The following is a 26,792-nucleotide window of genomic DNA, read 5'->3' as shown; positions in this document are numbered from 1 at the left end:
CATATTCTGGAACAAACCAGGCAGCAGGTTATATTAGACTTGGTATTGTGTAATGTGACAAGTTTAATTAGCGACCTGAAAGTGAAGGCACAACTAAGCAGCAGCTACCACAATATGATTGAATTTTACATCCATCTTGAAAGGGAGGAGAATGGGTCTGAGACTCCTACCTTAAATTTAAATAATGGCAACTATGTGGACATAAAAGCTCAGCAAGCAGAAGTGAGCTGGGATACTTAGCTTTAGGATATGTCAATAGAGAAAAATTTAAGTGGATATTTCAGGATATTTAGAATAAGTATATTCCTACGATAAAGAAAAAAATCCTTAACTTATTTAGTTAACCATCCGTGTTTAACTAAAGGAGTTCAGGCAAGCATCAAACGTAAGGAAAATGCATATAACAGTGCAAAGATGAGTGGTAGGACAGATGAGCTGTGTTCAGAGCTGGAGAGGAACTTGCAGTGGGAGGGGGAGGATCCAATTGTCGTAGACCATGGAAGTACCAATGACATAGGCAGGAAAAGGAACGAGGTTCTGCTTTCTGCGATATTACCTGAGCCATGTGCAAATTGGCAGAGGGCAAATGAAATTAGAGAGACGAATGCGTGGTTCAAAGACTGGGGGGAGGAATGGGTCCCAGGTTGTGGGGCACCAGCACCAGTACTGGGGAAAGTGGGGACTGTACCATGGAACGGTCCACACCTGAACCATGCTGGGGTGAGTGTTCCTGTGAATTGTGTAACTCGGGAAGTAGAGAGGCTTTGAACCATACAGGGTGCATGGGCAAGGGTGGGAGTGTGGGTGGGGGCAGTGAGTGAGGGATCAAACTTGGCCAGATGTAGCAAATCAAGGGGTAGCATCAAGACAGGAAAACAAAATAGTAATATGAGAAATGAGGGACAGAGAATGGCAGGAAAGGCCTAAGGGAAAGGACAGAGAATACACCAACAGTCAAGACGAGATGTTACAAAGATAATAAAGGCAAAACTATTGGCTTTGTACCTGACTGCATGGAGCGCTCATAACAAAGTAAATGAATTGACAGAGCACACTGAAGTAAATAAATATGACCTGATAGCCATTATGGAGACGTGGCTGCAGGATGACAAGGATTCAGTCCTGAATACTGAGGGTGCATGACATTGAAGAAGAATAGGAAGCTCGGTAAAGGTGGAGGGGTAGCACTGGTAATCAAAGATAGCATTGGTGCAACAGTTAGAGATGACCTTGCTTCAGGAGATCAGGATATCGAACCGGTTTGAGTGGGGATGAGAAATAGTAGGGGAAAAAGTCACTAGTGGGAGTGTTCTACAGGCCCCCTAACAGTAACCACAATGGAGGACAAGAAGAAATATTGGGTGGTTGTGTTAAAGGGGCGGCAATAATCATGGGTGATTGTAATCTACATATAAACTGGAAAAATCAGACTGGCAGTGTAGCCTGGATGAGGAGTCCTTACAATGCTTTCGAGATAGTTTGTTAGAGCAGCATGTTCTGGAACCAACCAGGGAGCAGGTTATATTAGACTTGGTATTGTGTAACTTGACAAGATTAATTAGTGACCTGAAAGTGAAGGCACAACTAAGTAGCAGCGACCACAATATGATTGAATTTTACATCCAGCTTGAAAGGGAGGAGAATGGGTCTGAGACTAGTACCTTAAACTTAAATAAGGGCAACTATGTGGGCATGAAAGCTGAGCAAGCAGAAGTGAACTGGGATACTTAGCTTTAGGATATGTCAATAGAGAAACATTTAAGGGGATATTTCAGAATATTCAGAATAAGTATATTCCTACGATAAAGAAAAACATCCTTAACTTATTTAGATAACCATCCATGGTAACTAAAGGAGTTCAGGTAAGCATCAAACGTAAGGAAAATGCACATAACAGTGCAAAGGTGAATGACAGGACAGATGATTGGTCAGAATATAAAGAATGGCAAAGAATGACTAAAAGGTTAATCAGGATAAATAAATTAGCACATGAGAGGAAGCTAGCTAGAAATGTAAAAATGGGCAAGAGTTTCTACAGGTACTTAAAAGGGAAAAGACTAAGCAAAGTGAGTGTTGGTCCTCTAGAGAGTGACAGTGGGGAGTTATTTGTAGATAATAAGGAAATGGCGAATGAAATGAAAAACTTTTTATTTCTGTGTTCACTATAGGGGATACAGCAAAAAACATTCCAGTAATAGCTGCAAATCAGAAGGTGAAAGGGAGAGAGGAACTTGGTGAAAATTCAATCACTAAGGAAGTGGTACTGAGCAAACTGATGGAGCTGTGGGCTGACAAGTCTCCTCACCCTGATGGACGACAACCTCACATCTTAAAAGAGGTGGCGAATGAGGTAGATGGTGTGTTGGTGCCAATTTTCCAAAATTCACTAGATTCTGGAAATGTTCCATCAGGTTGGAAAGTTGGAAATATAACCTGTCTATTCAAGAAGGGAGCGAGACAGGAAACAGGAAACTATCGGTATTTGTGGTGGGGAAGTTGTTAAAGTTGATCATTAAGGGGTTATAGCTAAACACTGAGAAAAACTCGGGTAATCAGGTAGAGTCAGCATGGTTTTGTGAAAGGAAAATCATGGGCAGAAAGGGAGGGGGTTTGGGTGGGGTCAGGCGCGATCCTGATGGGCACCCCAGATCGAGGCTGTGCCACCATTTTAGGTGGGCGGGACAATTAAAGCCCGCCCAGTGTGACGCACGCCCCCAAAGCGCTGAACGCTCCCTGTGGGGGCAGCGGGAGTGGGGCTGGGGTTGGATTCCCTGAGTCGGGGCCTGCGCTCTTTCACACATGCACGGGTGAAAGAGGCAGAAATCACCCTCGGGCACGGAGCGGCCTCACGCAGATTACTTGCTGAATGAAAGTTTTTATTAAAGACACAAAAAATTATTTAGACAGGTCCCCTCATGTGACAGCGTTTATCAAATGTTTAAAAATGTTTCATTTAATTAATAAACCCTTCATGAAACCTCATCCCGCCCACGGATGGGGTTTCATGGAAAATGTGAAGGCCACCTGGACCCTTTGCCTGCCCTCCCACCTTAAGGCTGGACAAGAAGCATTCTGAACTACTTTAATCACTTTCTTAATGGCCTCAATAGGCCTTTGACAGTTTGGCTGCTCACCCACCAAACTGAAAATCTAAATAGCGCGCAGTGACGCTGAGACTCCCGTCCGATGTCACCGTGCGTCATTTTATGCATCAGCGAGCAGGCCCCACCCACGCTCACTGACCCGAAAATTCTGCCCATATTTAACCAGTTTATTGGGAATTATTTGAAGGAGTAATATGCACTGTGGATAAAGGGAGCTTGTAGACATACTGCACTTGAATTTCCAGAAGGTGTTTGATAAGGTGCCATGCCAAAGGTTACTGTGGACAATATATACTCGTGGTGTAGGGGGTAACATATTAGCATGGATAGGAGATTGGTTGGCTGGCAGAAAGCAGAGTATGTATAAATGGGTCTTTTTTCTGAAAAGCAGGATGTGTCGAGTGGAGTCTCACAGGGATCTGTGCTGGGGTCTCAACCTTTTACAATTTACATCAATGATTCACATGAAGGGAGTGATGGCATAGTCACTAAATTTTCAGATGACACAAAGAATAGGTTGGAAAGTATGTTCTGAAGAGGATAGAAGGAGGTTGCAGATGGATAGAGATAAGTTGAGTGAGCAAAAATTTGGCAAATGAATTATAACGTGGGAAACTGTGAAGTTGTTCACATTGGCAGGAATAATAAAAAAGTAGAGTATTATTTAAACAGAGAACGACAGCAGAATTCCGAGGTGCAGTTGGATCTAGGTGTTCTAGTACAAGAGTCATAAAAAGTTAATATGCAGGTACAGCAAGTAATTCAGCAGGCTAATGGAATGCTGACCTTTATTAAAGAGGAATTGAACAGAGAGGTAAGGATGTTATGCTTCAGTTACACGGGGCATTGGTAAGACCGTACCATGAATAGTGTGTAGTTTTGGTCTCCTTATTTAAGGAAGGATGTAAATGTGTTGGAGGCAGTTCATAGGAGGTTTCCTAGATTGATACCTGGAATGAGTGGGTTGTCTTATTAGGAAACGTTGGACAGACTGTGCTTGTTTCCACTGGAGTTTAAAAGCGTGAGGGGTGATTTGATTTAAGTATATAAGGTGCTAAATGGTCTTGATGAGGTGGACATGGAAACGATTTTTCCTCCTGTGGGTGAGTCCAGAACTCGGGGTCACTGTTTTAAGGACAGATATGAGATTTTTTTTTTTCTCTCAGACAGTTGTGAGACTGTGGATCTCTCTGCATCAGAAGGTGGAGGAGGCGGGGTTATTGAATATTTTTAAGGCGGAGCTGGATAGATTCTTGTTAGGCAAGGGAATCAAAGATTATCAGCAGCAGATAGGAATGTGACATTCGAAACAGAAGCAGATCAGCCATAATCTTATTGAATATCAGAGCAGGCTTGTGGGTCCAAATGACCTACTCATACTCCTATTTCTTATGTTTTTACATAATTTCTGTATTTTACTACCCAGATTCCTCAGAGCTGCAGACAGTAGTTTCACTCCAGAATCTTTCAGTTTATTATTACTTAGGTCCAGGTTTGTCAGTGACTGGTTTGAACTGAGACCGGGGGCAAGATCCTTAGCACAAAATCTGTGAGAGTGTTGTTACACAGTCTGGAGATCGGAGGGAGGGAAAACAGTGGAAATCTGAGAAAATACAGGCAGTGGTGAAATTGGACATGGATGGTGTTGCAGAATAGTCAGCACTGCATCGGTCATCTGCGATATGGATCTACTTCAATAGACCTGAATATCAGGTGTTCCTATAGAGGCCAGAAAATGTGGTTTTACCTGTTTTACTTCCCTGCCATTTCCATGTCCATTTTCACCCCACTGATTAATATTAATCCTATTACTGATACTCATAATAACGTACATAGAGCTGTTAATAACCTAATTCCTAACACTAATAATAATAATATACAGTGTCAGACATCCGGTTATTATAAACACAAACTCACACAGTCTGGTACTTACTTCAGTTCCTGTATTTTACAGCCTGGATTCCTCAGGGCTGCAGACAGTAGTTTCACTCCTGAATCTCCCAGATTATTTTCACTCAGTCTGAACAGAGAAGTGAGAACCACATTAAAACAGGCTGAATTTTCACAATGGAGGCAAGGAACAGGAGCTGGGGTTATTTTGGGTCAGAAACACACAACCAGTGGGAAAGTGATTACAGTTATGATTTTTACATGGGGACATGATTATTTGTCATGGAGACAGATTTCCTGTTCACTTGGCAGCCATCACTGAGGTTGCTGGTTGTCCCGAGGGAGAGATCAGGAGTTTGTACCAAAGCCTTCCACAGCACCAGAGGGAAGTGAGATGTCACAGGGAAGCCCGAGGCTTGGCACCCAGGGCAGGGAATCCCCTCACTTTATCGCTGCCAAACTGGAGGCCATGAGGGAGGGGGCGGGGGGCGAGCTCCTCTTCCCCGAGGGTGGCAGGAGGAAGCCGCCTCATCATGCAGCAGGGGCTCCGCTTTGTTCAGTGTCCCCTCCCTTCACCTCCTCTCTCACAGCCTGCTGTTCCCTCGATGGGCTGTGTCATCCCAGTGCCTCATTGTCCTCAAGGTCCACACCTCTCTGGAGAGCCATGTTATGGAGAATGCAGCAGAGACACTGACAGAGACACTTGCAAGAGGGGATTGGAGGTCACCACCCGACTGGCCCAGGCACTGGAATCACATCTTCAGAAGCCTGATGCCCTGTTCAATGGTTGTCCAACCATTGTGCCTCTTTCTGGGACTCCCACAGAGAGCTCAGTAACATCACTTTGAGGAATATCCGTTATCCTCTAGGACACACACTTTGGAGGATGAAGTATCCTGGCAGCTGCCAGGAAAGTGAGGGCACACATGGAGGAAGTTTTTGTTGTGGTCACAGACGAGCCATTGAGGGAGTGGAAGCCCTTCCTGTATGGATCTCCCTGACCAGTCACTGGGTGCCTTGATGGCCAATGGGTACAATCAGTGATACCCTGGCCCTGGGGGAATCCCTGTGTCCCTGCAAGGCCTCCCTGTTATTAAATGAATGCGCTGTCCAGCTCTGGCAAAAAGTGAATCCATGACCTGTGAGATGGCCTGGTGAGCAGCCACATGCGACATGTCTCTAAGGTCCACACCTGATCCTTGGAAGGAGCCAGAAGTGAAGGAGTTCAATGCCACAATAACTGTGACCAGCGCTGCGAGGTATTCAGCATTGAGGGCACAGATGTATGTGGCCACTGCCTGAAGGGTCACAATATCCACCATCACTGGGCCTTGACAGCTCCGTCTTCAGCAATAGTTCCTGCATTGAATGTTTGGCCTCTGTTGCCTTCCTGCCCCTCTTTCCTCTCCCGTGCCCTTCTGATGCCTGGGGTTCTGCCCTTCCTGCAGAGGGTTTTGCCCCTCATTCAACATCTGACAGCTGGAGCCTTCCTTCTGGGAAGGTGGCCTCTCAATTGTTCTTGGCAGCATTTCTCCCTACTCTTTTCCCTCGGCACTGCTGGGACTGCCAATGCCATTCAAATCCTGAGTTTCCCTCCGCACTGCTGGGAGTGCCAACCCCATTCAAATCCTGAGTTTCCCTCGCACTGCTGGGAGTGCCAACCCCATTCAAATCCTGAGTTTCCCTCCGCACTGCTGGGAGTGCCAACCCCATTCAAATCCTGAGTTTCCCTCCGCACTGCTGGGAGTGCCAATCCCATTCAAATCCTGAGTTTCCCTCCGCACTGCTGGGAGTGCCAACCCCATTCAAATCCTGAGTTTCCTTCCGCACTGCTGGGAGTGCCAACCCCATTCAAATCCTGAGTATCCCTAAGCACTGCTGGGAGTGCCAACCCCATTCAAATCCTGAGTTTCCCTCCACACTGCTGGGAGTGCCAACCCCATTCAAATCCTGAGTTTCCCTCCACACTGCTGGGAGTGCCAAGCCCATTCAAATCCTGAGTTTCCCTCCGCACTGCTGGGAGTGCCAACCCCATTCAAATCCTGAGTTTCCCTCCGCACTGCTGGGAGTGCCAACCCCATTCAAATCCTGAGTTTCCCTCCACACTGCTGGGAGTGCCAACCCCATTCAAATCCTGAGTTTCCCTCCACACTGCTGGGAGTGCCAACCCCATTCAAATCCTGAGTTTCCCTCCACACTGCTGGGAGTGCCAACCCCATTCAAATCCTGAGTTTCCCTCCACACTGCTGGGACTGCCAATCCCATTCAAATCCTGAGTTTCCCTCGGCACTGCTGGGAGTGCCAACCCCATTCAAATCCTGAGTTTCCCTCCACACTGCTGGGAGTGCCAACCCCATTCAAATCCTGAGTTTCCCTCCGCACTGCTGGGAGTGCCAACCCCATTCAAATCCTGAGTTTCCCTCCACACTGCTGGGAGTGCCAACCGCATTCAAATCCTGAGTTTCCCTCCGCACTGCTGGGAGTGCCAACCCCATTCAAATTCTGAGTTTCCCTCTGCACTGCTGGGAGTGCCAACCCCATTCAAATCCTGAGTTTCCACTCTCCCTGCCACTTCCACAACACCACGGAACCCCCTTGCTAAGTACCTGCCCCACTGGCATTATCGGACTGTGACAGCCATGGCTGGCTCCCACTCTGTGCCCACTCTCCTTCAGATGAACTGATAAACTCTCCGCTCCTTTAGAAGTTTAAATCTCAAACCTTATTATGTGCTGAACAAAGTTCTCAACTGTCTTAATTGAGATTCCTGTCCCAACCCGCCTCCTCTTGGTGATTCATGATGAAACGAGCATCAGCATCTTGAAATTGACACACTGCCGGTGTCAGTATTCTTGGCACTTTCGCCTGCTCCCTCCATTGCCTCTGTTTCCCTCCTTCGGGGGACCCGAAATGTAATTACATTGAATAAAAACTCAGATTAGATTCAATTGTTTTGCCCAATATCACAGGAAACATGGAAGCAACATCAGAAATCAATGCAGAGATTTTACTGTGACTGTAAATTAAATCTAATGGGGCTAATTTGATCTTTTGTGGATAGTGTATGATGGGAGATATTGGATCACCCACCCATACTACAGCTCACCCGATTTTCCTTTCACTTGAACGGAAAAGGAAACAGTGAGCAGTGTAAACTGGTGAACAATTCACTATCACTAATTTGACTACTGGTGAATTCCACTTTCACCCCTCTCAATGTTTATTAGACAGAGAGTTGTCTGTGTGCAGCCTCTAAATGTCCCCCAGTTTGCTCTCAATCCCTGATGATCAGAATTACTCTCCTGAATTTCAGTGACTGACCCGCCAAGTTTGAGGAAACTTGTCTCATTTCTGTTCTTCCTTAATTCTGGGCTTTTATGAGAATGACCCAATTTTCCAAGAATTAAAGGAGAGATTCCATGTCCTTCATAACTCTGTGCATTACATTACTCTGCATACTACCTCGGAGTGAATTATATTGTGAAACTCTGCTAACTGTTGCTTTAAAATCCATCCCCCTGGATTTTATATAACAAGGAAATATTATTCTCTCCCCTTAACAAAGTTGAAATGTCCCTGTTCTCCTAATTGACAGGGAAGGGGTGTCCCCCAATTTATTTAGCATTAAACAGGCTCTGCCTTTACTGCAGGTGAGACTATTGCTATAGTTCAGAGAAATTTCCGGGATTTCCTAATCCCTCCGAATCCACACACATGGGGCTGAATAATCCGCTCCTGTACGGAGGGGGAGGGGCAACTTGACCCGAAAGTGGGCGGATCTCCGAACCCACCATTCAAACTTGGCGTATGATCCGTTGATTGATCCAATTGCGAACGTAGGGCGGGTTTCAGGCCAACAGGGGGCGAGCATCTGCCCAATCAGTATTGGAGGGCGGCATATTCAGCCTTTGAGGTCATTGGCCTTGACCTGAAACGAAGTCACAGTCAGTAATTTAATGGGCCCTCTGGAATGGGGCAGTGTCAGGGGACGCAACAAATGCTGGCATTGTTCACAGCTTGGAGGCTCACTTGGACTTCAGCTATTTCCAAGCTGAGTGTTTATTTATGAGTTCTGCTGTCTCCAAACTTTTCCACTGAGCAGAGCTGGCATTCTTTTTGAACCGTTGCATGGAGGAGTTGTCTAGTTGCTGCATGTTTTCCTTCAGAGATGTCTGTACCATTGGAGCGAGGGGAGAGGCAGGGGAGAAGGGCCAAACCAGCCCCTCGGTTTAATGAGGACTCACTCAGAGCCCTCCTACATGCAGTGTCCAACCAACATGAGCAGCTGATGCCATCCGGTGGGAAGAGGAAGAAGCCAAGCCAAACCCGTGCTGCCTGGGAGCAGGAGCTGAAGAGGTCAGCAATGTTGGGCTTGTCAGGAGAACCTGGCCTCAATGCCAGAAGGGCCTCATTGACCTCATGAAGGTGGCCAGGGTGAGGAAGGCCTCAGTATGAGCAATCTTGTGCCAGTGTGCTGCAGGGCACAGTCACGAAGGCAGGAGGACAGAGAGTTTGGCTGGGCCTCCAAGACAACATGATGAACAAAGGCTTCACTGCCAGTGACAATGTCTGAGTGTCTTTAAGGCTATGGTCCAGTAGGAGGGTGGGAGTTTGGTAGAATGTGAAGGTGAGATATTTGCACAGTATCCAGGCTGCCAGGCACTTTACTAATAGAGGGTCCAGCATGCCATTCAGTAATCTGAAATTGTTAACAAGTGGATATTACACATTCAGGAGGTGTGAGCCCACAATGTCCATTTTATAGCCCTATATGATAGACAACAAATAAATACAACACACAGAACACTAAGCAGACGTAAAAAATGATACTAATTTATCTGGGTTTGAAATGGAACCTGTGCTCCTTAAATTTAGCACTCCCAGCAGTTACTTGTCACATCCTGCCAATCAGAAAAAAGACCCAATTATGCATAGCCTCTGTTTTCTGAAAGCCAGCCAATCTTCTATCGATGCTAATATGTTAATCCCTACACCATGGTCTTTATTTTATGCAATAACCTTTGATGTGGCACTTTATCAAATGCCCCTGGAAATCCAAGCACAGTATGTCTACAGGCTCCCCTCTATCCACTGCACATGTCACTCCTTCAAAGAACTTCATTAAATTGGTTATACATGATTGCCCTTTCACAAAACCATGTTTACTCTTCCCGATTACCTTGAGTTTCGCTAAGTGCCCAGCTATAACCCCTTTAACGTTCGACTCTAACACCTCCCCCACTTCAGACGCCAAGCTAACTGGTTTCCTACTCGTTTCTTGCTTTCTGCCTCCCTCCCTTCTTGAATAGAGGGGTTATATTTGCTACTTTCCAATCCGATGGAACCTTTCCGGAATCTAGCGAATATTGGAAAATTAACACCAGCACATCCACTACCTCATTAGTCACCTCTTTTAAGACCCCAAGATGAAGCCCATCAGGATGTGGAGTTTTGTCAGCCTGCAGCTCCATCAGTTCACTCAGCACTGCTTCCCTAGTGATTCTAATTTCACCAGGTTCCTCTCTCCCTTCCATGTCTTGATTTCCAGCTATTACTGGATATTGTCAAAGTGTGCTAACTGCTATTGTAAAATCTATCTGCTGGATTTTATGCAACAAGGAAAGTTTATTCTGTCCTGTTACAAAGTTGACATGTCCCTGTTCCCCTAGTTGATATGGGAGAGGTGTTTCCCACGTTATTCCTCATTAAATAACAGCGATATTTACTGCAGGTTCAGCTTTTATTACATTTCAAGGGAATTTATGGGAGTTCCCTGCTCCCGGCAGTTTCACAGACATGGGGTGGATTATCAGAAAATCCTGTTATATACCAACTGTCAGTTCTACCAGAGACTGTCCACTCTGTGTACGAACCAGTCAATGGTACAGATTCCTGAAAATACCTCCCAGTTGTCCAGCGTGTGTCTGCATTCTGGGTATAAACGTGCAATGGGAGAATCGAACTTATAGATCAGCAGCAGGTTTCCTCATTAAATGAACAGAAATGGGAGCAAATTTAAATAATCAGAATTCGAAAGGTCTTCTTTCGTAATTATCTAAATTTAAGATATTTCACCCTCCCACCAGAAACAGTTTGATTAATTATGATGATATATCGGACTGATTTCCCCTTGTGATCAGTACAGCTTACAGTTGATATGGTTTATAATTATTAATACTTGTTATTTTTATCTCCACTGGTGTTTATTATCCTTAGACTATCTATATTCTGTTCCCTTTGTAAATAATTAGCACTATTTCTTATCAAAATCCCACGCTTATACTATTTGATTCACAATGAAGTATACTAACAATTTGTTCACAAAGGCATTATTCTTATTTTCCAATTTGGAATTTTACACTCATCTTATTTTGTGAAGTTTTTTTTCTGACTCTGCCTCTTTTTTCTTGAACTGGAAGTTATCTATTTTTTTCATTTATAAGATAGTAAATTTTACTTCAGTAATGAAAATATGAGCTACAGGACCAAACAGGCAATTACCTCAACTTCTGGCATTTGTACAGAACGTTTTCCAGCCGCTGGAGTCCTTCACACTGAATGTAACATTGGTTTAGATCGAGGTGTTTTATTGTATCACAGAATCCAAGGACATGAGACAGGACGGCACAGTCAATCGGTGTCAGTCGCAATCCACTAAATGCAAGTGTTTCCACAGATCCCACTGTGGCCTGAGCCAGTGCTTTATTCTGAGACTCAAACAGGTAGTGGAATGTGTTCAGGAGGTTCCTTTTACCAGTTTCAGTCGCTGTGTTTCCAATCTGACCTTTAACCTTCTCCTTCACCCAGTCAATCACTCGACAGGTTGTTTGATGAAGAAATGGACTCAGAAACTCCTCTAGGGGCCGAGCTGACTGTGGGGAGGAGAGACCAGCAACAAAACGGAGAAATATCTCAAATCTCCCATCTTCTTCACTGTCCGCTTCACTGAGGAGTTTCTGGATGTCCTTAGGATCGGGCGTCAGGAATTGTGCGAGTGCAGCTACAAACTCTTGGATGGTGAGGTGTGGGAACGTGTAAACCACACTCTGGATAGAATCATCTCTCTCCAAAAGTTCCATGAGGAATCCAGACAGGAACTGGGAAGGTTGCAGATTGTACTTGATCAAATCTCCATTTCTAAACACAATCTTCTTCTCAGAGACTCCTGTGAAGGCCATCTCACCAAGCTTCAGGAACACATCACGGGGGCTTTCAATCTCTCGGCCATGGTTTTTCAGAATGTTGTAAATATAGTAGGAATACAGTTGGGTGATGGTCTTGGGAACTTGCTGCTGTTTCCTGTCTCTTTGTGTAAAGAAGGGACCTAGTGACAGACCGAGGATCCAGCAGTAGGAAGGGTTGTAGCACATGGTGTACAGGATCTCGTTCTCCTCCACGTGTTTGAAAACAGCTGCTGCCACTGCCTGATCTTCAAAATACTTGTTGAAATATTCCTTCCGTTCATCACCAACAAATCCCAGGATTTCAGCCCAGACACTGATCTCAGCCTTTTCCAATAGATGTAATGCAGTGGGACGGCTGGTCACTAGCACTGAACATCCTGGGAGCAGCTTGTGCTGTATTAAACTGTACACAATGTCAGACACTTCACACCAGCATTCAGGATCAGTGCACATGAACTGAGGCTCTGTATTTCTCCGATTGTCAGCAAAATCAATCCTGTCCTTGAATTCATCCAAACCATCGAATATAAACAGCAATCCCTCTGGGTTCTTCCAGAGCTCTCCCAGAACTTTCCCAAAGTAAGGATACTGATCTAGTATCAAATTCCTCAAATTTATTCTACTGTTAATATTGTTCAAATCCCGGAATTTAAAACTGAAAACAAATTGAAAGTCTGGGTATATTTTCCCAGTGGCCCAATCATAAACTATCTTTTGTACCATTGTTGTTTTTCCGATCCCTGGGACTCCACTCACTGCTGCTGAACTCCCAGATTTGGATTTTCTCAGGGAAAAACTGCTCTGGAACAATTGATCAGTTCGGATTTTTTCCAGTTCTCTCCGGAGATGTTTCTCTCTCCACTCTTCATGGTCTCGGCCTCTTGCCAGCAGTTCATGTTCTACAAGTGTCCGATCTCGAACATTAGAAATGATCGTTAGCTCAGCGTATCGATCAATCAGCTGGAAAATCTTAACCTTCTCCTTTATTAGGATAGTGTTCACTCTCAATGTTTCAGTTTGAACCCGGAGGATCTCCTTGTGTTTCTGTTGAACACCTTCAATTAGAGTAGACAGAAAATGTTAGTTGTAGTAACATAAAAGGCTTCTCAATATGATCTTGCTGAATAGATAGATTCATTTTACGGTTTCAATCAAAGTTTGTGCAGGAATTAAAGCTCAATTATTGGAAACCTCGCTTGAAAGTGAGCAATGGCCAAGGAAAATTTAAAGTCGTCACTTGGTTCTAATATTTACTGAACATGGAGATTTTATAAAGGTGATATTTTCTCTGATGGTTAACACTTTCTGACCTGCCCTTACTCTGGACACCTCATTACAAATCCACAAAGGCCCTGGTTATTTGGTGGTAGATCTGGTGTCAATCAGTTTATGAAATCCTCAGCAAAGCCAATCTTCTGCAGCAATGGTAAATAGGACATTGGATTTGAGTGGGAGAGAGGGTGACTGTAATTGTTCAGGATTCCCACTGTTATTGTAACTTGCCTTCAGCAAGTTATCTTTGATACCACTGTGCACAGGAAGAGCAAGAGTCCTTCTGGTATTCTATCAGGCTGTGGGCAGGTTATCTGAGATATTAGGGCCAATTGACTCAGTTGACTGGGCAGCCAATGTGGATCAGGTTGGTGCCAAAAGCATGGGGTTCGATTCCACTCCAGCTGGGGTGGATCTTGGACCTGCCTCCTTGCCCTACCATAGTTTATCTGTGAGTCAGACCTGCCTTCGGGCAGAGAACTCAAGAAGAATAATTATTTTCCTGTTGTACTGTGTTTCAGAAATCGCTAACAATTTTTCAGGAGTTTTACACATGCATTCATAGATTGTGATTTTATAATAGTCCTGTCATCTTACTGATTAGAACTAGAAATCGAACAACTACCTAATTCACTCCATATAACATTATAGCAGTAACATTTACAGTTCATTTGAACTGTTTACAAATAATTAATTTTGCTCCAATTTCAACAATGTAGTTTTGGGAAAGTAAAAAAAAATATTTTAATTATTGCATTGGGTTCAAACACAACCCGTGAATTGTAGGATAATTCTTTGAGTAGAATAGTGAGCTCCCTCTTTCACCGCCATGAGGAAATGGGTCAGTAGATTCCCAGTCACCCTGAATATTCCCTTCTCCTCACATTTCTCCACATTAATGTTCTGTTGTGTGAATATCTGTAGATATTCTCATTTCGGATCAAAAGCTTTCTGACCTCTCATTCTGTTCCGTGATATAATAAAAATGTAATGTTTCAAATTTCTTTAACATTATCTGTACAATTTAAAAAGGGACAAATAGTGGCAGGGATAATAAGGGATGTTCTTTATGATCACTGGGAAAGGGAAGAGGCCATTAGAAATTCACAACACAACTTCAAAAAAATTAGCTTGTGTCCAACAAATTTGGTGGAGTTTATTCAGCAAGTTATTAGGATAGGGCATGGGAGAAATCTGGTGGACATTGTCACTCTGGACTTTCAGAAAGCCTTCGATAAGCATCCTCACACTAGGTTACTTCCTTTGATGGAGTGTGAGTTAAAATTTGAAACATTGGATTAGGAAGTCTATTCAATCCCGAACCACAAATTTAATTGGAAGATATGTGACAAGTGATCTCTCCCGAGGGCTGGTCCTACAACCAAAACTTTTGACAATCTGTATTCATGAGCTGGACAAGGGTGGAAATATGAATCAGGAGCACAAGTAGTAGAGTGTTAGGAGTACAATATATGTGTTTTCAGATGACAGAAACATCGATTTAAGATTAAGGTAGTAGAGGGCGATCAAATCCAATAAAAGGTTTAGATATGCTACACCTGTGGACACACATTGGCAAACAGTGTTCCATTCAGATAACTGTACCTCATACATATTTATTGGGCCAATATTGAACCCAAGCATCATTTGCCGGGAACAATACTGAGACAGGGTGAGAGATAAAAAAAGATTTGGTGCTACTGTGTACAGATCACTGATGGTTGATGATCAGTGCAGAAAAACTGTAGTTAAAGCTAACAAAGTATTGAGTTTATATTAATGGAACCAATCAGTATCAAACAAACGCTATCACATTGCCTGCACATGTTCCTGGTCAGACCACATCTCAATAGTGTGCGCAGTTTCGGTTACCCCTACGTGTTGGATAATATAGTGTCATTGGAAAAGTTCCAAAGGAGAGCTGCAGGAATGATTCCCAGCTAAGGAAACCTCAGCTACTTTGACAGGCTCAAGGATTATAATTTGGTTAATTTCAAGCAGCAAAGATTTACGCTAATTGACAGAGGCCTAGTAAATACATGATGCCTGAATAGAGTCCTGATTGATAGATTATGCTAGTTTATCAAATTAGGGAGGACTAGTTTAAACTACGTTAAGTGTAGGAATAGGCAGCATATTCAGTGTTTATTTTCTCTGCCCGGAGAACTGTGAGCCTTTGGAATGAGTTTCCAGTTGCTATGGTCGGTGCTGATTCTGAAGAGGGAGCTGCACCAGTTCATGACTTGGACAGAGATCATCTAGAAAGTATCTGTCTTATAGGTAACAACTGGACAACGTGATTTCCTGAATTGGATTTGATCAACTGAGGAGGTCAGAGAAGAATACGAGGGAACGTTTTCCCACACTGGCTCTGGGCTTTTCTATTGTTGCCTCTACCAGGAGATTGCATGATCCTTGAGAGTGACAGGGGTGGGGGAGGGGGAGGCAGCAGCGGGAAGAACTGTTTAGTCATCATGGTTGAGCCATTGTGGTATGGAATTGGCTTGAGGGACCTTCTGCGATCTTCCTGCTCAGCATTTGATTTGTTAATGATGGGAATGATTTATTGGATGCAGGGAACCTGTAACATCTGGCTCAAGGCCCAGCTCTTCACTGTGAGCCCAGAGAATCAGTGCACACACAGGTTTGCATTCTGATTCACAGCATAGTGGGATTCTGGCAGGTGTGTGTAAAATATCAGAATAGCAAACAGCAGCTGGACTTAGTCAAAAATGCAATGCCCACATATTTACAGAATACTACAGAAATCATATCATATGAACTGTAAATTGGATATGTCCATAGTTGAGGATCAATGACAAATCCTCATCATGTTCAATCTCCTGTTTCCCAGCACTTGATTTTCTGATTTCCAGAATCTGAGAATCTCTAAAACAAAGGTTCCAATCATTCGGATTCTCAGAAAGGAGGCGATGGTATTGTCGCTGAACTAGTAACCCAGCGACCCACAGTACTGCTCTGGGAGCGTGGGTTCGAATCCCGCCATGGTGGATGGTAGAATTTGAATTCAATAAAAATCTGGAATTAAAAACCTAATGATGACCATGAAACCATTGTCGATTGTTGTAAAACCCCACCTGGTACAACCCATCTGCCGCCCTTACCTGGTCTGGCCTACATGCACCTTCAGACCCACAGCAATTAGCTCTTTGCAGTTAGCTCTGAAATGGCCTCGCACACAGTTGGAACACAAAATAGGAATGAAACCAGACGCAGCACCCACTGTTGACCGAGGAAACAACAACGACAATTGCAGCCCTGTCGACACTCCAAAGTCCTCCTTATTGGCAGAGCTGTCTCAAAGGCTAGTCAATCTTCATGGAGATAATGTCCCATATTATCAGATAATATCCATCCTTGTCCCTGGGTCTGGGATAATACAGGTGTCCTGTCAGCAGAGGTGGCGACACAGTCGTATTTACCCTGGGTGTCCTCAACATCGACACCAGACCCCAAGAATTCTCATGGCATCAGGTCAAACATGGGAAAGGAAACCTGCTGAGCACCACGTACCGCTCTCCCTCAGCTGAATCGGTGCTGCTCTATGTTGAACGAAGGAAGCACTGAGGGTGGCAATGGCACAGTACTCTGGGGGGAGGACTTCAATGTCCATCACCAAGAGTGGCTCGGTAGTACCACTACTGACTGAGCTGGCCGAGTCCTCAATGACATAGCTGTTAGACTGGGTCTGCAGCAGGCAGTGAGAAAACCAAGAAGAGGGGAAAAATATGCTTGACCTCATCCCCACTAACCTGCCCGCCTTTGATGCATCTGTCCATGACAGTTTCGGTAGGAGTGATCATCGCACAGTCATTATGCAGACAAAATACCATCTTCACATTGAGGATATCCTCCTTTGTGTTGTGTGGCACTACCACCGTGCTAAATGGGATAGATTTCGATCAGATCCAGCCAACTCAAGACTGGGCATCGATGTGGGCCATCAGCAGCAGCAGAATTATACTCGAACACAATCTGTAACCTCATGGCCCGGCGTATCCCCCACTCTACAAATACCATCAAGCCAGGGGTTCAATGAAGAGTGCAGGAGGGCATGGTTAACAAGTAGCAAGTAACATTCACGCCACACAAGTGTCAGAAAATGACGATGTCCAATAAGAGGGAATCCAACCATCGCCCCTTGATGTTCAATGGTAGTACCGTCATTGAATCCCCCACTACCAACTTCACGGGGGTTACCATTGACCAGGAGCTGAACTGGACTAGCCACAAAAATACTGTGGCTACAAGAGCAGGTCAGAGGCTAAGAATCGTGCAATGAGTAACTCATCTCCTGACTCCCCAAAGCTGTCCACCATCTACAAGGCACAAGTCAGGAGTGTGATGGAATACTCCCCACTTGCCTGTGTGAGTGCAGCTCCCACAACACTCAAGAAGCTTGACACCGTCCAGGACAAAGCAGTCCGCTTCATTGGCACCACATCCACAAACATTCACTCCCTCCACCACTGACACACAGTAGCAGCAGTGTGTACCATCAACAAGGGGCACTGCAGGAATTTGCCAAGTCTCCTGAGACAGCATCTTCCCAACCCACGACCACTACCACCTATGAGGTCCAGGGCAGCAGATAGATGGGAACACCACCACCTGGAGGTTCCCCTCCAAGTCGCTCACCATCCTGACTTGGAAATATATCGCCATTCCTTCACTGTCGCTGGGTCAAAATCCTTGAACTCCCTTCCTAACAGCACTGTGGGCGTACCTACACCACATGGACTGCAGTGGCTCAAGAAGGCAGCTCACCACCACCATCTCAAGGGCAACTAGGGATGGGCAATAAATGCTGGCCCTGCCAGCGAAGCCCACATCCTGTGAATGAATTTAAAAAAGTGAAATGGTTTTAAATGTCCATTTCATCTCTTACCTTTCAGGTGACTGGGTATTTCAGATAAATCTCTTCCAATGTTCATGTAATCAAATGGATCAGAACCTGTTTAAAGCAATTAACTTTCATGAAATCAGATCTGTGTAATGTTATAGCAAAATCTGCAATGTTTGAATCTGAAATTGAGATCACTGTGTGATTTTACCGTACCAAGTTCCTGTATTTCTTTTATTATTTTATCCAACTTTGGGACCCCATGATGCACTTTCACAAAGGATTCCCACATCACCCTTCGGGCCCGAGAGCCTTTCTCCATCACCAGACTTAGGAGAAGCTTGGAACTCTCCGCCCGGTCTCCCTTATCCGTGAGCTCGGTGACTTTCTGCAAAGAATAATAATGAATATATTGAGGATCAGAGTGAAAGATAAACACCGAGAATGAGGAGGAAAGGATCTGCTCAGTGATGGCATTTCCAATTGTTTTGAGCACAATAAACAGTCACTGGGCCGAGAACTGATGCATAATGAACATTCACTAAAAATCATCTTCATCTCATTTCAGTCATTAACAGCAAATAAATGTGAATAAACTAAGCCAGAAGTCTGAAATACATTTTGGGGAGAGTGAGGAATCATTGACAATCTGCAGTATTTTAATGTGATCTGTGTGATGAGTTTTCTTTGTCAAATTATTGATTGAGAATATGATCCACTTGTTTCCTCACACTGACTTCTTGCTGTCACAGTTTCTCATTTACTCAGCAAGAAAATAGCAGCAAATCAGATCTCTTGTGGAAGGGAAGGGAAGATTCTGGTCATTAAGTTATATTAACAGAAGAATGGGAATCTTAAAATGAAAACTGGCAGAGAAATCACCATTGACTGAATCAAACCAGTACTGTTGATTTATCTGTCAGGAGAATCAACCAATAATAATGGTGAAAAATCCAATCAATCCGATCAATTTCCCCCTCAGTAACTGAAAGATCAGAAGCTTGATATTTTTGCAAATTTGCTACGAGTATGAAAACTTGGTAAGGAGTGAGAAGTGGATAGGTTTTTGAGAGTGAGTTGGACCCAAGATAACTGAACACTGTGGTGGTGTGAAGGAGAGGCTGATCATAAGGCAAGAGTCAGAGCAATGGACAATTCCAATGGGTGGTTTCAGGACTTGAGTTGCTTACAAGGAACGAAAGGGTCAAGGTCATTAAGTTATTTGAATAGAAGAATGTGAAATTTAAATTGAAGGCATCTGAGTACTGGGAGATATTATAGGTTTGTGAGCACACAAGTGATACCTGGGACCTGGAGTGCAACAGGGTAAAGACAGCAGAATCCGAGTAGTTTAACATTCCAGAGGTTGCAAGTTTACCTTGGTTACCTCCACACTCAACTGTTCCAAATACATGGATGAAGGTTCAGGAGAAGTGTTGTGATAGGGGTAGAGACTTGCAGTGTTATGTGGAGAGAAGTAGGACATTTATGCGCTGGCAAGTTTGCAGCAAATTGAGTTCAGCTTGAAGCTGGACACTGAAATCACAGATAGCCTGGCTAAGCTTTAGTCAGTGACCAGGGGGAGAAATCAAATCAAGTGGTAAGAAGATGGAGTTTGTGGCAGGGATAGCAGACAATGGGGTCAATTTTTCCAATGTCTAACAGTAGGAAAAGGGAGTTACGTTCCACACCAAGACTATAGAGGCAGGAAATTACACAGTGAATGAACTCAATTACCTGATGTTCACCCATGAGGGGTGACTGTCAGAGCGAGAAACAGGGACAGGAATTTTAAAATATTCTTTGACGAGATGTGGGCATCACTGGCTAAGTCAGCATTTGTTACTCATTTTTAATTACCCTAGAGAAGGAGGTGGTGAGCGACCTTCGTGAACTGCTGCAGTCCATCTGGTACCGGTACACCCACAGTGCTGCTGGGAAGGACATTCTCGTTTTGACCTAGTGACAGTGAGGGAATGGCGATAGAGTTCCAAGTCAGAATGGTTGGAGGGGAAGTTGCGGATTGAATAGTTTAGTTTGCTGATGCTTCCATGAGGAGTGATGGGTCACATCAAGAGGGCAGAGAAAAATAATTTATTCCAGTTGTGTGCAGTTTTGAACACTCCATTATTGAATGAAATATAAACACTGAAGGAACTGTCCTGCAGATTCATCAGGATATTACCAGGGATGAGGAGTTATTGTTAATGTGGGTATTTGAGAATTTAGCATTCAAGGTGAGCAGATTAAAGGATGAACTGATCAATGTCTTCAAGCCTCTGAAGCACGAGATAAAATCACAGCATCGATGGGGGAAACATTTTTTTTTTCTGACCCACAGATTTTTCTTTTGGCTTTTTTTTTGGGTTTTGCACATTTTCAGCTCTCCCCTGTTTTCAAATGTCTTTTGTTTAACCCACAGGCTTATTTTTGTCATCTACCGTTTCTCAATTTACAGTTTAGAAGTTTCCTGGTAGTTCATTGCTTTCCCACTATACCCTCCCTGTTCTCTCTTTTTCCCAGCCTCATCAAACTCTTTGCTTTTATTGTCAGTCCACACTAGAGATAAACCTGAATCATTCCCCTATCCTTTTACATATAATGATGGATCTGCCGGGTGTTTTTAGTTTCATATCATTGTGTCAGATTCACAATATTTACTGTTCGATCCATTTTCCTATTCCTATTCTGTTCCATTGTTTTGCTGATGACTGAGAGTAGGCTGATGGAATTGCAATTGCTGGCTTAGATTTGTCCTGCTTTCATGGATAGGTTATTCCCATGCAATTTTACACATTGTCAGGTACATGCCAGTGTTGCACTGAAACAACTTGACTAGAATTGCGGCTAGTCCTGGAGCACTAATCTCCAGCATTACAGCCGGGATATTGTTGGGGACCTTGTATCCAGTGAGCTCGGTTGCTCCTTTACATCATGTGGAGGGATTTAAATTGCCTGAAGACTTGTTTCAGTGATGATGGGAACCAGAACCTAGTGGATGAATCATCCACTAAACACTTCGGACTGAAGATCGTGGCAAAAGCTTCAACCTTATCTTTTGCACTCATGTGCTGGGCTCCCCATTATTGATTATGTGAATGTTTGGGGAATCTTCTCCTCCAGTTAGTTGTTTAGCTCTTCACCACAATATTACTGGTCTAGCAGGAATGCAAAGCGAGATGCACTGTTGGTTGTGGGATCACTTGCTTCTGAATATCACAGAATCACAAAGTGCAGAAGAGGTCCTTCGGCCCATCGAGTCTGCATCCAAACATGAGAAACACCTGACCTACCTTCCTAATCCCATTTACCAGCCCATAGCCTTGAATGTTATGATGTGCCAAGTGCTCATCCAGGTACATTTTAAAGGATGTGAGGCAACCCACCTCCACCACCCTCCCAGGCAGCGCATTCCAGACTGTCACCACCCTTTGGGAAAAAAAGTGTTTCCTTACATCCCTCCTAAACCTCCTGCCCCTCACCTTGAACTTATGTCCCCTCATGACTGACCCTTCAACTAAGGGGAACAGCTGCTCCCTATCCATTCTGTCCGTGCCCCTCATAATCTTGTACACCTCAATCAGGTCACCCCTCAGGTCTTCTCTGCTCCAACGAAAACAATCCAAGTCTATCCAACCTCTCTTCATAACTTAAATTTTTCATCCCAGGCAACATCCTGGTGTATCTCCTCTGCACCCCCACCAGTGCAAAGACATCTTTCCTATAATGTGGCGACCAGAACTGCACACAGTACTCTAGCTATGGCCTCACCAAAGTTCTATACAACTCCAACAGGACCTCCCTACCTTTGTAATCTATGCCTTTTTCACCACCCCACTAACATGCCTCTCCTATTTCAGAGATCAATGGACACACACGCAAAGGTCCCTTTGTTCCTCAGAACTTCCTAGTGTCATGCCGTTCATTGAATACTTCCTTGTCAAATTACTCCTTCCACAGTGTATCACCTCATACTTTACAGGGTTAAATTCCATCCGCCATTTATCTGCCGATTTGACCATCCTGTCTATCTTCCTGAAGCCCAAGACACTCAACCTCACTGTTAACCACCCGGCCAATCTTTGTGTCATCCACAAACTTACTAAACCTCCCTGCTACATAGTCATCTATGTCGCTTATATAAATGATGAATATTAGGGGACCCAGCATCATCCCTGTGGTACGCCACTGGACACAGGCTTCCAGTCACTAAAACATCCTTCTGTCATCACCCTCTGTCACCTACAACTAAGCCAATTTTGAATCCACCTCGTCAAATTACCCTGTCTCCCATGTGCATTTGCCTTCTTTATAAATCTCCCATATGGCTTGTCAAAGGCTTTGCTGAAATCCCTACAAACTACATCAACTGCACTACCCTCATCTACACACCTGGACACCTCCTCAAAAAATTCAATTAAATTTGTTAGGCATGACCTCCCTCTGACAAAGCCATGCTGACTATCCCTGATCAAACTTTGCCTCTCCAAGTGGAGATAGATTCTCTCCTTCAGAATTTTCTCCAATAGTTTCCCTACCACTGACGTGAGGCTCACTGGCCTGTAGTCCCCTGGCTTCTCTCTACAACCCTTCTTAAATAGCAGAACCACATTAGCTGTTCTGCAGTCCTCTGGAACCTCCCCCGTGGCCAGAGAGGATTTAAAAATTTGGGTCAGAGCCCCTGTGATCTCCCCCCTTGAATCCCTCAGCAGTCTGGGACACACATCATCCGGACCTGGAGATTCGTCCACTTTTAAGCCTGCCGACACCTCCAATACCTTGACATTCCCGATAGCAATTTGCTCAAGAACATTGCAGCCTCTCTCCCTGAGTTCGATACCTTCATCCTCATTCTCTTGGGTGAAGACAGATGTGAAGTATATATGTTATGGTGATGTGTTGTAGCCTCACCCAGGTTGGCATCTCATGTTTATAGACCCCTGATGCTGATCCTGCAACTCTCTCCTACACATTAATTGAACCAGGGTTGAGCCCCTGGTTTGATTGAAATGGTGAAGTGATGGATATGCCTTACCACAATTCTGCAGCTGATGGCCCACAGCGTTTTGTGGACAGTGAGTTTAGAGACAGTAGATCTATTGTGTATCCATCACATTCAGCACAGTGATTCTATCGCACAACACAATGAGAGGTGTCTTCAATTTGAAGATGGTTCTTCATTTCCTACGAGGACTGTGCGATGGTCACTCCTATAGTGTCATAGACAGATGCATCTGCAATAGGTAGATGGGTGAGGACAAATAGGGTTTCACATCCTGTTTGTTCTCTGGCCAACTGCTGCAAGCCCAGTCTGGCAGATATGTCTTTCAAGACCCAGAAAGCACTGTCATTAATGGTGCTACCGAGCCATTCTTGATGGGAGAAATTAAGTCACCACCTAAAGTGAATTCTCTGCCCTTGCTTTTTCTAATTAACCTGGAGGAGTCCAAATTCATCAACTGAAGGAGGGCAATAATCAGCAGGTGGTTTTATTGCCTATCTTTGGCCCCATGCCAAGAGATTTCCTGGGGTTCTGAGTCTATATTGAGGACTCTCTCTGGTTACTGTATACCCCTAGGCTGCCATCTCTGGTGGATCCATCTAGTGGGAAAGGGCATACCCAGCAATAGTAGCAGAAGAGTCTGGGATGTTGTTTGATGGTCATATTGACAGGATTATTCTTATGTCAGGCTGTTGTTTCATTAGTCACATTTGTTACAAGTCCTTAAATGTTAGTGGGGACTTTGCATGGTCGACTGAGCTGTGACTGAATCCAATGCTGGGTGCTCTTATTACACCTTTTTATAGCTGTGTTGCATGCTGATCTAGACCATTTCAGTGGGCAGTAAAGAGTCAGCCATGTTGCTGGGTGTCTGGAGCCATAAACAGGTCAGGATGTGTAAGAACAGCAGGTTTCCTTCCCTAAAGGACATGAGTGACCCATATGGCTTTTGACGACAATTCAATATTATCTAATTACCTTAGATCAAATTCACAAATTGTCACAGTGAGATCTAAGCTCAGGTCTCTGGAGTATGAGTCCAGGCTACTAGTTTGTTAATTCAGTAACATAACCACAATGCTGCTGTATTTGTATGTGGTAAGTGTTATATGCTTGGAAGGTTCAGGTCACTTTGGGTCTACGGTTCCCAAAGCTCTGAGGCTTTCCTCACCTCATGCTTGGTTCTGGTGTGGACTAATTATTGGAGGTTGATTTATCACCATTATCAGCATGTGACTGCCTGGGTGTTAGAAGATGATCTAGATAGATCTTGGTTTTCTATCATCCTTACATTCTGCAACTTCTGTAATGTTTAAATAATCCAAACTCATTGTAACCCTCCCACTTACCCGATGTTCTTGTCCATTGAAAATCTGCTCGTATGTTAACAATGAGCTGACTCCATCCACCCCTTCTTCAATCGCCTGGTCTAGTCTGTCCCAGTAAAATTTTGTCAACTGGAACAGCTGGAAATCATCCCACTTTGTCAAGAACTCAGTGATTCTGGAGTTTGGATCTGTGAACACAAAATGGAGAAAAACAAACATCACTGAATTTCTAGCCACGTTGTTCTATTTCCAGGAAGTGACTGAATCCTCCTGTGAGACACATTATCAAACAAAGTGTGAAAATCCAGAAACATTAAGTGATAGCATAGCTGATTTGTGACCTAATTCCTAACCTTGCCCCAAATCCCTTCATACCCATGGTTAACAAGAAGCTATCAATCTCAAATTTAAAACCAGCAATTTTCTTTATTGTTTGCTGGATGTGGGAGTCATTGGCAAGGCCAGAATTTGTTGTCTATCCCAAATTGCCCCAGAGAAGGAGGTGGTGAGACACCTCCTTGAGGCACTTGCAGGTTATGGTGCTCCCATGCATCTGTTGCCCTTGTTCTTCTTGGTGGTAAAGGTCATGGATTTGGAAGATGGAGTCAAAGGAGCCTTGGTGAGTTGCTGCGGTGCATCTTGTAGACACTACACACTGCTGCCGCTGTGCGTAAGTGGTGGAAGGAGCTAATGTCTTTACATTGAGGACACCCTCCATCTTCGTGCTAACTGGGATAGATTTCAAACAGATCTAGCAACTCAAGACAGGGCAACCTTGAGGCGCTGTGGGAGATCAGCAGTAGCAGAACTGTACTCAGCCACAATCTATAACCTCATGGCCCGGTATTTCCCACACTCTACCATTACCACCAAGCCAGGGGTTTAACGCTGGTTCAATGAAAAGTGCAGGAGGGCACACCTGGAGCAGCATCTGGCATACCTAAAACTGAAGTGTCAACCTGATGAAGCTATAACACAGGACTACTTGTGTGCCAAGCAGCATTAGCAGCAAGTAACAGACAGAGCTAAGTGATTCCACAACCAATGGGTCACATCTAAGTTCTGAAATCCTACCATGTCCAGTCAAGAATGATGGTGGACAATTAAACTACTCACTGGAGGAGGAGGCTCCACAAATATCCCCATCCTCAATGATGGGGGAGTCCAGTACATCAGTGCAAAAGATAAGGCTGAAGCATTTGCTACAATCTTCAGCCAGAAGTGCTGAGTCGATGATCCATCTCGGCCTCCACCAGATGCACCGAGCATCACAGATGCCAGTCTTCAGCCAATTCAATTCACTCCATGTGATAAAGAAACAGATGCAGACACTAGATACTGCAAAGGCTATGGGCCCTGACAATATTCCAGCAACAGTATTGAAGACTTGTGCTCCAGAGCTTGCCGCGCCCCTAGCCAAGCTGTTTCAGTGCAGCTACAATACTGGCATCTACCCAACAATGTGAAAAATCACTTAGGCATGTCCTGTACGCAAAAAGCAGGACAAATCCAACCCGGGCAATTACCCATCAGTCTACTCACAACCTTCAGAAAAGTAAAGGAAGGGGTCTTCAACAGTGCTTTCAAGCGGCAATTGCTCAGCAATAACCTGCTCACTGACACTCATTTGGGTCACCCAGGGTCACTCAACTCCTTACCTCATTACAGTCTTGTTTCAAACATGGACAAAAGAGCTGAGCTCCAGAGGTGGGATGAAAGTGACTGCCCTTGACATCAATGCAGCATTTGACTGGCTGTGGCATCAGGAAACCTTATCAAAACTGTAATCAATGGAAATCAGTGGGAAAACCCTCTGCTGGTTGGAGTCAGACCAAGCACAAATGAAGATGGATGTGGTTGTTGGAGGTCAGTCATCTCAGCTCCAGGACATCACTGCAGGAGTTCCTCAGGGTAGTGTCCTAGGCCCAACCATCTCCAGCTGCTTTATCAATGACCTTCATTTCATCATAAGGTCTGAATTGGAGATGTTCACTGATGATTGCGCAATGTTCAGCACCATTCGCAACTCCTCAGATACTGAAGCAGTCCATGTCCACATGCAGCAAGACCTGGGTGATATTCAGGCTTGGGCTGACAAGTGGCATGTAACATTTGTGCCACACAAGTATCAGGCAATGACCATCTCCA

At 44.4% G+C, this 26,792-nt stretch overlaps 1 protein-coding gene across 4 annotated transcripts in view; it reads right to left on the bottom strand.

Annotated features, from left to right (window-relative positions):
- LOC121292490 (NACHT, LRR and PYD domains-containing protein 3-like) overlaps positions 1-24,832 on the bottom strand; it is a 64,853-nt gene extending 40,021 nt beyond the window's left edge. For all 4 annotated transcript variants that reach the window (XM_041214499.1, XM_041214500.1, XM_041214501.1 and 1 more), the window contains exons 1-5: positions 24,666-24,832; positions 18,531-18,702; positions 18,360-18,425; positions 11,496-13,233; positions 5,038-5,124 (exon numbers count right to left, since the gene is read on the bottom strand). In XM_041214499.1, coding sequence (XP_041070433.1) covers positions 5,038-5,124; positions 11,496-13,233; positions 18,360-18,425; positions 18,531-18,636 — 1,997 coding nt within the window. In that variant the 5' untranslated portion in view covers positions 18,637-18,702; positions 24,666-24,832. The remainder of the gene's footprint in view (positions 1-5,037; positions 5,125-11,495; positions 13,234-18,359; positions 18,426-18,530; positions 18,703-24,665) is intronic.
- Between the last annotated feature and the right edge of the window lie 1,960 nt (positions 24,833-26,792).

The sequence above is a fragment of the Carcharodon carcharias genome, chromosome 20 (assembly GCF_017639515.1).
Source record: "Carcharodon carcharias isolate sCarCar2 chromosome 20, sCarCar2.pri, whole genome shotgun sequence".
Classification (NCBI taxonomy): domain Eukaryota; kingdom Metazoa; phylum Chordata; class Chondrichthyes; order Lamniformes; family Lamnidae; genus Carcharodon; species Carcharodon carcharias.
The sequence above is the reverse complement of the archived record's forward strand: the minus strand, read 5'-3'. Positions and strand labels throughout refer to the sequence as shown.